The sequence below is a fragment of the Eriocheir sinensis genome, chromosome 16 (assembly GCF_024679095.1).
Source record: "Eriocheir sinensis breed Jianghai 21 chromosome 16, ASM2467909v1, whole genome shotgun sequence".
In the NCBI taxonomy this organism is placed as follows: Eukaryota; Metazoa; Arthropoda; class Malacostraca; order Decapoda; family Varunidae; genus Eriocheir; species Eriocheir sinensis.
In genome coordinates, this window is record NC_066524.1 from 14,604,161 (window position 1) to 14,614,701 (window position 10,541).

The 10,541-nt window shown below is 40.4% G+C and overlaps 3 protein-coding genes across 3 annotated transcripts in view; 1 reads left to right on the forward strand and 2 right to left on the reverse strand.

Moving 5' to 3' along the window:
• LOC126999346 (WD repeat-containing protein 86-like) overlaps window positions 1–506 on the forward strand; it is a 14,600-nt gene extending 14,094 nt beyond the window's left edge. The window contains exon 9 of the mRNA XM_050861869.1: window positions 1–506. This exon is cut by the window's left edge and continues 245 nt beyond it. The gene's annotated coding sequence lies outside the window, so the exon portion shown is untranslated.
• The window catches only part of LOC126999339 (uncharacterized), a 37,847-nt gene extending 34,930 nt beyond the window's left edge, over window positions 1–2,917 (reverse strand). Inside the window, exon 1 of the mRNA XM_050861860.1 lies at window positions 2,601–2,917. The gene's annotated coding sequence lies outside the window, so the exon portion shown is untranslated. The remainder of the gene's footprint in view (window positions 1–2,600) is intronic.
• Window positions 2,918–3,466: 549 nt separating this feature from the next.
• On the reverse strand, window positions 3,467–10,006 carry LOC126999347 (protein singles bar-like). Its single transcript, XM_050861870.1, has 5 exons — window positions 9,839–10,006; window positions 7,320–7,506; window positions 6,235–6,417; window positions 5,210–5,350; window positions 3,467–3,678 (listed from the first exon to the last, which is right to left on the reverse strand). The coding sequence occupies exons 2-5, from the start codon at window positions 7,500–7,502 to the stop codon at window positions 3,595–3,597; spliced, it is 591 nt and encodes a 196-aa protein (XP_050717827.1). The 5' UTR covers window positions 7,503–7,506; window positions 9,839–10,006; the 3' UTR covers window positions 3,467–3,594.
• Window positions 10,007–10,541: the final 535 nt, after the last annotated feature.

Here is a 10,541-nt window from a genome sequence, read left to right on the forward strand (position 1 = left end):
GAGACGACGACGACAGAACGAGGGAAGAACGACAGGAGACTGGAGGCGACATTCATGATATGGATGCGAGGAGAACCAGAGACGACGAGAACGGCATAAGAAAAGAACGAAAACAAGAGAACGACAATGGAGGCGACGAAAACGACAGAAAACGACAAAAAAGAAAACGGGAAGCTAGGGAAAGAGTGATGACGAGGCGAGTGGAAGGGAGCTAGAGAAAGATGATGGAAAAGATATATATTGAAGAATGAGGGAGATGGTAAAAGAGGAGAGGAGAGGAAAACGGAATAACAAAAAATAAAGAATGGTAAACTAAACTAAAGTGGAATGAGAAAGATTGTGATTTAAAAGAACTTAAAACAACTTAAAAGAAGAAAACTAAATGAATGAGAGGAACGGTGAACTTAACGAAACTGACAAGAGAGTATACGAAAAAAATGAACGAAATAATTATATACAAAACATTTATATATATATTCTCGTATTAAAATAAATGGGTGTTAATATACATTCCGTTTATATATACACACACAAAAAAAAACCGTTCCCCAATATTGTAGATGACGTAGTAATTTTATTCGGGGGAGAGAATGTTTTATTAAGTACCTATACGATTTTCCACTCATTGATTTACCTATGTATCTATTTCCCCTTCTATTCCATCAATTCATTAACTATCTATTAGAGTTGTATCGGATGTCAGATTTTCGAGATCGCGGATGCGGATGTGTATGCAGATGCGGAAGCGGATGCGGATATCAGTTTCTACCAAATTGCGGATGCGGTTACTGATATGAAATTAAGACATTTTCACGGATGCTCATGTGTTCAGGATTTTGGTAATTCACTATTGCCTAAATCCTGAACACATGGTAACTACACTTCCGCTGTGAAAAATCCAATTCATCTGCAACTCTGTTCCTGTGCCGCTACACCGCCGGGCACACGCCGCAACACGACAACACTCGAACGATAAGAAGTGCTCAGCGCTGCCAGTTCATATTTTTGTATAATTATACAATATGTATAGTTAATGACGAAGCACTGAAATCTTTCTCGTGAACTTTAACAGGGTGTAGGGTCTACATACACATTATACAGACATACATAATGCTGCATGTATATATTTTTTACAAACACGAATACGTACATACACACACACGACACACAGTCACACCTCTCTCTCTCTCTCTCTCTCTCTCTCTCTCTCTCTCTCTCTCTCTCTCTCTCACACACACACACACACACACACACACACTATTTCCTAATAAAAAAACAGCTTCAGATTCCGTATTCTATTAAGGGAGGGGACCAAATATGTTTCCCCACTCCTGGTGTCTTGATGGCTTTAACATTCTCTTCTTTAATCGACATCCATCTATACGTACATACATGCATACACACATTGAGCGACACCATCCTACTATAACTTAACTACGCTCACGCCCTCAGACTCATCAGACACTTCTTTTCTTAATAAAACCAAAGACACAAAACGGTCCTCTGCAGCGTCTCCTTCGTGGACGCGCCGGTGACGCCCCGCGAGCAGGCGCTGAGAGGGGCCGGCCCGGCGGGCGAGGCGCTGGCCTGCAGGTGGGCCGGGGTGCCCTTGGCGGTGCCGATGGGGGAAGTAGCCACGTGGAGGTCTGCGGACGCGAAGCATCCCCGCGAGGAAGGGACCCCACAGGGGGGAAGGGGGGTGGAAGCATCCCCGCGAGGAAGGGACCCCACAGGGGGGGGGGGGGGGGGGAGGGGGGGGCCATAGATGTGGAGGTCTGCGGACGCGAAGCATCCCCGCGAGGAAGGGACCCCACAGGGGGGGGGGCGGGGGGGAAGGGAGGGCTTTAATAAGGGGGATGTCAATAGGGTTTTGGTAGTATAAGAGCCAGGTAGGACGCGTAGCAATGGTTTTAAGTTAGACATATTCAGATTCAGCAAAGACATAGGCAAGAATTGGTTCACCAATAGAGTGGTGGATGAATGGAACAGGCTTGGCAGTCATGTTGTGGGTGCCAATATCCTAGATACATTCAAGAAGAGGTTGGATAAATTCATGGATAGAGAGGTAAGGTGGGGTTAGGATTACAGGAGCTGCCTTGAATAGGCCAACCGGCCTCTTGCAGACTCCTTACATTCTTATGTTCTTATGTTTTTCCGCAAAACTCTTGACACATTAGGTTGTGTAAATTTGAAAAATGAATACAAGGTGTAATTTTAGTACATAATTAAGTAAACGTGCATTAATTCATTCTCTTCAACTTCGCAAGCTCAGTACTCTGTAGTCTGTACTCTGAGTCAGTGACTCTGTAATGTATAAAATATATCCGCCACATCCGGTTTGTTTGTGGTGCGGATGCGGATATTTACTTCATCACAAATGCGGATGCGGATGTTTCATTTTTGAAAACTGCGGATGTGGTTTCGGATGTGAAAATTTATGCGGATGTTCCGCGGATGCGGATGCCGACATCCGATACATGACTACTGTCTATCTGCTCATTGGTCTGGATTCTTCTCTCACGCACCACCCTCTCCACCCCTGTCACTCACCATGGCCACGCCTCCACAGAACACAAATAGATATCATGTAGCCTACTTACTCTTATACAGCCAGGCCGAAGGTGCTGTAGTGGTGGTAGTTGGGGGGGAGTCTGTGTCCTTATCCTTACGAACACCACAAACGATAGACCGGGAGGAGGAGGAGGAGGAGGAGGGGGCGGAGGAGCAGAACAATCACTATTACTACAATTCACGCAGCTAAAACAAAAACAAGAAGGAAGGGGCCTGTAGGAATGATAAAGAAAATGTAAAGGAGGAGGAGAGGAGTAAGATAATGAAAAACAGACCAGGAACAAAAGATAACAAAAGAGTAAATGAGAATGAGAAAAAGAGGACACACACACACACACACACACACACACACACACACACACACTCAACACGTCCTTCGCACACTGTCTCAAGATGGTAACTAAACCCAGACAAGAAAAATAAAATAAATAAAAAGGTTCACTGATGCTTCGACTCTCGGGTTTCGCATCAATGAGAGAGACCCCGCTTCGTTTTCTTTCGGTTCAGCGTTCAAAGGAAACAAGAAAAAAAAAAACTCATACCATCGAATACAGACTTAGATATGTTCTTTAAAGTTCCTAGACATCCATAATATAGTGAATTGATGCTGACAGGTGGATTAGGTCAGGTAGTAATATAGTTTAGTCATACCTGGAGCACCTGGCATAAATCGATACTCACGTTCCGTTTTCGTTGAGTTTTTGTTGGATTTTTAAGGGATACTAATTTAAGTTTCTTTCATGGCAGGCTGAATATGCCAAATCAGCTTCTGTTACTGAGCACACACACACACACACACACACACACACACACACACGTAAAACATTCAAAATAAGGTTGTTTAAGCATCTTCCATCCTATGTATGTCTAAGTCTTGTGGTGTTAAAACAAGTCAGACTAGAAAAAGATTTATTATTCTGCTATATTGTAAAAGTCTTAAAAATAGTTTAGTGCCTTACGTCGCTTTAAAGGTCGGGAGTATTAATGCAATTTGTGACCCTTGATCCAGACTTTCGCTGTCTTCTACAGGCCGGGTCTGCCCTTGAGGTGTCTGTAGGCGATCCAGGCATCCAGGCCGTGAATCACCCCCAGTGCCAGCCCCAGGACCTGAGGGAGGGAGTGGAGGGGTGGGGGAGTGACGGGAACAGAAACAAACAAAGCAAAACAAGAACAAGTACGCAATTCAGGAACACAGAAAACAAAAACTCACAAAAACCACACAAAGGAATTTAAAGGCAACTGAAACAAGGTAAACTATGTGACAAAAATATTTCACCACATGGAAAAACGGAAAAATAAAGATAATGACAATAACAATTTCTTTAAACAACTAACTAACTAACGAGGAGCAAACATATATATGCAAAATGCCAAGAAAATTGAAACCCTTTATATTATTACTCTTTAAACAATGCTACGAAAAAAACACTACTTCGACCTAAAGAATTACACAAAACAGTTTAATAATATCCCTTTAACCTGATAAAACCAAAGTAGTATAACCAATAATACGAAAATAAGAAAAAAAATACACATCACGAAACAGTAATAAGAAAAACTGTCCCATCAAGATATTCACACAAGTCTAAGCCCATTCTTAAAACCAGGTAGAGGTAAACAAACATACTCCACCAGGTGTTCCCAGGTGTACAGTAGGAGATAGGACAAGAAAATAACATATGAAAAGGAGAGAATAAGAAAGAGAGATAGAGGGAAAGGAAAAAACACCCAGATAGAGGCAAACAAACATAATCCACCAGGTGTTCTCAGGTGTGCAGGAAGAGATGGGACAAGAAACTGACATATGGAAAGAAGAGAATAAAAAAGAGAAGAGATATAAGGAAAGCAGAACCCACGCCTAAAACCAGGTAGAGGTAAACAAACATACTCCACCAGGTGTTCCCAGGTGTACAGTGAGAGAAAGGACAAGAAAATGATATATGGAAAGGAGAGAATAAAAAAGAGAAGAGATAAATGGGAAGGAAAACCCACGCCTAAAACCAGGTAGAGGTAAACATACTCCACCAGGTGTTCTCAGGTGTACAGGAAGGGATAGGACAAGAAACTGATATATGGAAAGAAGAGAATAAAAAAGAGAAGAGATAGAGGGGAAGGAAAACCCACGCCTAAAACCAGGTAGAGGTAAACATACTCCACCAGGTGTTCCCAGGTGTACAGTGAGAGAAAGGACAAGAGAATGATATATGGAAAGGAGAGAATAGGAAAGAGAAAAGAGAAAGGGGAAGGAAAACCCATTCTTAAAACCAGGTAGAGGTAAACAAACATACTCCACCAGGTGTTCCCAGGTGTACAGTGAGAGAAAGGACAAGAAAATGATATATGGAAAGGAGAGAACAGGAAAGAGAAAAGAGAAAGGGGAAGGAAAACCCATTCTTAAAACCAGGTAGAGGTAAACAAACATACTCCACCAGGTGTTCCCAGGTGTACAGTGAGAGATAGGACAAGAGATTGACATATGGAAAGGAGAGAACAGGAGAGAGAAGAGATAAACGGGAAGGAGAATATGATAAAATAACTTAGAAGAAAACTGGAAGAAAATATTAAAAAGTAAAAGCTAAAACCAGAGAGAGGTAAACAAACATACCCCACCAGGTGTTCCCAGGTGTACAGGACTTACGTAGGCGGCGGACATGGCGGGGTAGACGGCGTACTGGATCTTGTAGAGGTATTCGATGTAGAGCCAGGTGTTGACGGCCCAGGACAGGTAGGACGACGAGGTGAGATAGAGAACGCAGGCCAGGATGTTGAAGACCGTCTCCTGGAGGGGTAATAGAAGTAGTAGTAGTAGTAGTAGTAGTAGTAGTAGTAGTAGTAGTAGTAGTAGTGGTGGTGGTGGTGGTGGTGGTTGTAGTAATGGCGAAGACAGTAGTGAGAATAATAACAAAAATAATATAGAAAAAGAACATGAACGAATATAACAAGAACAAGAAGAAAAATTGAAGGAAGAGAACAACAATAACAAGACGAATATGATAAAAAAATTTAGAAGAAAACTGGAAGAAGAACATATTAAAAAAAGTAAAAGCTACAAACACTAGAAAAACAAAATACAAATTAAGAACGAAACTAAACCAACCGAATGAATTAAAATAAAAAGTGTAAAAATTGAAATAAAAACAAGTAAAACAAAGTCGGAGGAAGAGAATATTATAAAAGAACCAAACAAGAAGAAACAAAACAGAAAACAAATGAGAAACGAAACAAAACAAAAAAACATCAATCACCCCCCACTCTGCCACCCCAACCCAGCCCCATTCAACCTAGCCCAGCCCCATTCAGCCTAGCTCAACCCCATTCAACCCATCTCATCCCCATTCAACCTAGCCCAACCCCATTCAACCTAACCTAACCCCATTCAACCTAACCCAACTCAACCCATTCAACCTAAACCCAACCCCATTCAACCTAAATCCAACCCCATTCAACCTAACCCAACCCCACTCAACCTAAGCCCAACCCCATTCAACCTAGCCCAACCTCAATTCAACCTAAATCCAACCCTATTCAACTCATTCCAGCCTAACCAAACCCATCCCAACCCAACCCTAACCCAACCGAAACCCAACTTAACTCACCCCAACCCATCCCAACGGAACCCCAAGCGAACCCAACTTTCTTCAACCCCTTTCATCCCCTTCTCACCAGCACGGAGGATCGGATGAGGTTGAAGGAGTTGGCGGAGATGAGGTAGCAGAAGAGGAGGAGGCTGACCACGAGGAGGCAGGCGCAGGAGGTGACCAGAAAGACCGTGAACGCCTCTCCCATGGTACTGCTGTAGGCCAACCCGAAGTCCAGCGAGAGGGTGAGACAGATGGCGGACAGGATCTGAGGGTGAGGAGGGCGACGGTGATGATGGGGACTGGTGTTGGTGGTGGTGAAGATGGTGATGTGGTGGTGTTGTTGAAGGTGAGTGGTGTGGTGGTGTTGAGGTGTGAAGGTGAGCACAAACACACTCAAAATATAAACAAGAATAGTAACAATAACTTTCACAATACGTTCACAAAAGCACACTAAAAAACAATAAATTTAATCTCTTCACGCACAAAATACACACACACACACACACACACACACACACACACACACACACACACACACACACACACACACACACAGAAAAAAATATAGATAAATAAAGAGATAAATAAAAAATAAATAAATAAATAAACGAAACAAATCAAAGACGTCCTTAAAAAAATCACTCCATCGTTTGTTTTTCTTACACAAAAAAAAATCGCCAGAAAACATTACCATAAAAAAACAATCAGACATTAAGAAAAAGCAAAGAAAAATCCTACAAATTCACAATATAATTTATCTCTCTAAAATAAAAACATACATCAATCTATCAAAAAACATATAATTGTCCTAAAAAAAAAAATCAGTCCATTGCTTCTCTTAAAAACCAACAAACTAACTAAAAAATAAACAAGAAAACAATAAAAAACATAATTGTCCTTAAGAATCAGTCCATTGCTTCTAAAAACTAACTAACTAAATAAATAAATAAATAAACAAGAAAACAATAAAAAAAACATAATTGTCCTTAAAAATCAGTCCATTGCTTCTCTAAAAAACTAACTAAATAAATAAATAAACGAGAAAACAATAAAAAACATATCATTATCCTTAAAAATCAGTCCATTGCTTCTCTTAAAAACTAACTAACTAAATATATAAATAAACAAGAAAACAAAACAAAAAAAACACTGCCCTCTCCCACTCACCAACTCCGCCAGCTTCAACATGCCCGGCTTGGTCCTGACGACTTGCAGGTTGACACAGCTGCAACAGGTACAGCAACAACACTTGACCCCCGGCCCGGTGTTATGATAGGCCGTGGGCTGGATCACAGGGGGCCGTCCACCGCCACCCCCCGCGCTCCATCCCACCGTGGGCACCTGACGCATATTCCTGGGGGGTGGATTGGAGGGTGATGATGATGGTGGTAGTGACGTGGGGAAAATAATATAGCGATGGTGATGATGGTGGTGGTGACGTGGGGAAAATAATAGTGATGGTGATGAAATGGAAGAAGGGGAATAAGGTGATGGTGATGGTGGTGATGATAAAAGGGGAAATAGTGTGGTGATGGTGGTGATGATGGAATATAATGGAGTGGTGGTGATGATGATGGTGAGGATGAAGGGAGATTTAATGTGATGGTGATGGAGATAATGAAGGAAAAAAAAATAAGTAAGAAAATGAAGCAGAGAGAGAGAGAGAGAGAGAGAGAGAGAGAGAGAGAGAGAGAGAGAGAGAGAGAGAGAGAGAGAGAGAGAGAGAGAGAGAGAGAGAGAGAGAGAGAGAGAGAGAGAGAGAGAGAGAGAGAGAGAGAGATAACCCACTTCCTCTTCGTACTATACCCATAAAAAAAAAAAAAAAAAAAAAAAAAAAAAAAGAGAGAGAAATATATATATCCAGTTTGTCATTGTTGCTGCGTTGGCTAAGAAAGGTTCCTGTGCCAAACTGTTTATGCACTTGTTTATTCACTCATCTTTTTACATCCTTATTCATACATTCGTTTGCAGCAGAAGAAACAAAGAGCATATTAATAAAGTGAATAACAGGAAGATGAATGATAGGAAAAAAAAGGATAGGGAAATAAATGATAGAAAAATGGATAGAAAAATGAAAACGAATAGGAAGATAAGAGATAGGACAATGAATAGGAAAATGAAGGAGCGGAAAATGAAGGATAGGAAAATGAAAATGAACAGGAAGATAGAAAAAAATAGGACAATGGATGAGAAAATGAAGGATAGGAAAATCAATGAAAAGAAAATGAAACTAAAAGAAAAAGATGAATTATAGGTAAACAAATGATAGAAAAATGAAAATAAATGATAGGGAAATGAAAATAAGTGATAGGAAAATGCAAATAAATGGTAGGAAAATGCAAATAAATGATAGGAAAATGAAAATAAATGATAAGAAAATGAAAAAAAATGATAGGGAAATGAAAATAAATGATAGGAAAATGCAAATAAATGGTAGGAAAATGCAAATAAATGGTAGGAAAATGAAAATAAATGGTAGGAAAATGAAAATAAATGATGAGAAAATGAAAAAAAATGATAGGGAAATGAAAATAAATGAGAGGAAAATGAAAATAAATGATAGGAAAATGCAAATAAATGGTAGGAAAATGAAAAAAATTATAGGAAAATGCAAATAAATGATAGGGAAATGAAAATAAATGATAGGAAAATTAAAAAAAAGGATAGGAAAATGAAAAAAAATGATAGAGAAATGAAAATAAATGATAGGAAAATGAAAAAAAATGATAGAGAAATGCAAATAAATGATAGGAAAATGCAAATAAATGATAGGAAAATGCAAATAAATGATAGGAAAATGCAAATAAATGATAGGAAAATGCAAATAAATGATAGGAAAATGCAAATAAATGATAGGAAAATGCAAATAAATGATAGGAAAATGCAAATAAATGGAAGGAAAATGCAAATAAATGATAGGAAAATGCAAATAAATGATAGGAAAATGCAAATAAATGGTAGTAAAATGCAAATAAATGATAGGAAAATGCAAATAAATGATAGGAAAATGCAAATAAATGATAGGAAAATTAAGGAAATGAATAACAGTAACACGAACTATAAACGTTATCAATCTACTTGTGTCTAAAACATTCATCTATTTTTACGGGCTCTTGTATAAATAACACTTCCGCTGGACACCCACACCCACACCCACACCCACAGAAGGCACCCACAGAAGGCACCCAGTTTAAGACAAAGACATTTCGCTACTTCCTGTTCCTGTTTCCTTTCAAAACATACCCATCCTGTAAGCTAACCCACAACACATACACACACATACAACACCCTATTCTACACTCCTCTCATCACCCTAACACATACCTACACACCTTAACACCCTAAAACACATCTATACACACAGATGCCGGTCACACCTTTCCTAGTTCTGTCTCCTAGTTCTCACCTTCAGCTATGTAGTTAAGAACACACTCATTCTCTATCATAACTAAAGACAAACTTACCCACATCCAAGCAATAACACATAAATAAAACACCATTAAAACATCCACCATTCATTTCCCCGGCGTTTCGTTCTTACCCCCAACCAGGAACTCTTTTTCCATCCCTCATTCTCTCTACCTTCCTCTCTAAAAACTATGAAATCATCCACTTTTAAGCAACTAAGACTGACAAAACATAACCCAAAACACTCTTCATAGATTCTGCAGTCTTTTAGAACTTACTGTTGAGTGCGTGGAGGCTGTGTAGTGCGTGGGAGTCGCTGTGGAATAGAAGGTTCGTGTGTGAGTGCGGGGTGGGCGGAGCAGCGAGCGAGTGAGCGGGGAAGAGGTGACAGAATGGGACGCTCACACACACTCCCCGTTTTCTTTCCGTCCCTCGGCCTCCCCTGCTGTTACATCCCCGCCAACACCACCAGCAGGAGTTATTTTCGGTTGCCTCCCTTTGCCCCACCCCCTGCCATGCCTCCCTCCTCCTCCTCCTCCTCCTCCTCCTCCTCCTCTTCTTCACCCTCCTCCTCTTCCGCCCACACCTACACACGCAGTACCACGCCCGCCTCTACCTGTCTCGTGATGTCATTGCTCAGATCTCTCTTCCTTCGCTTCTTCGTCTGCCCATGAGGTACTATTCTGTTCTTGTTCTTACTTTAATGTTTACTTTTGTTTATATGTTTGTCCTTTTGTTTGTCTTCTTACGTGGGTAATGTTCCTATCTTCTTGTACTTATTTATCTTTTGTTTATTTTTTTGTTTGTCTCTCCGTTCCTGCCTCTCTCTCCTCCTCCTCACGCGAGTTTTGTTTTCTCTTGTTTTTGCTTGCACGCTTGCTTTTTTTGGCTCGATTTTCTTTATTTAATTGTTGAGTCACGCTTTCACTTGTTCGCTCTGTCCTAGTGCTTTTCTTATTCAGTTTAGCTCCTCCGTTTATT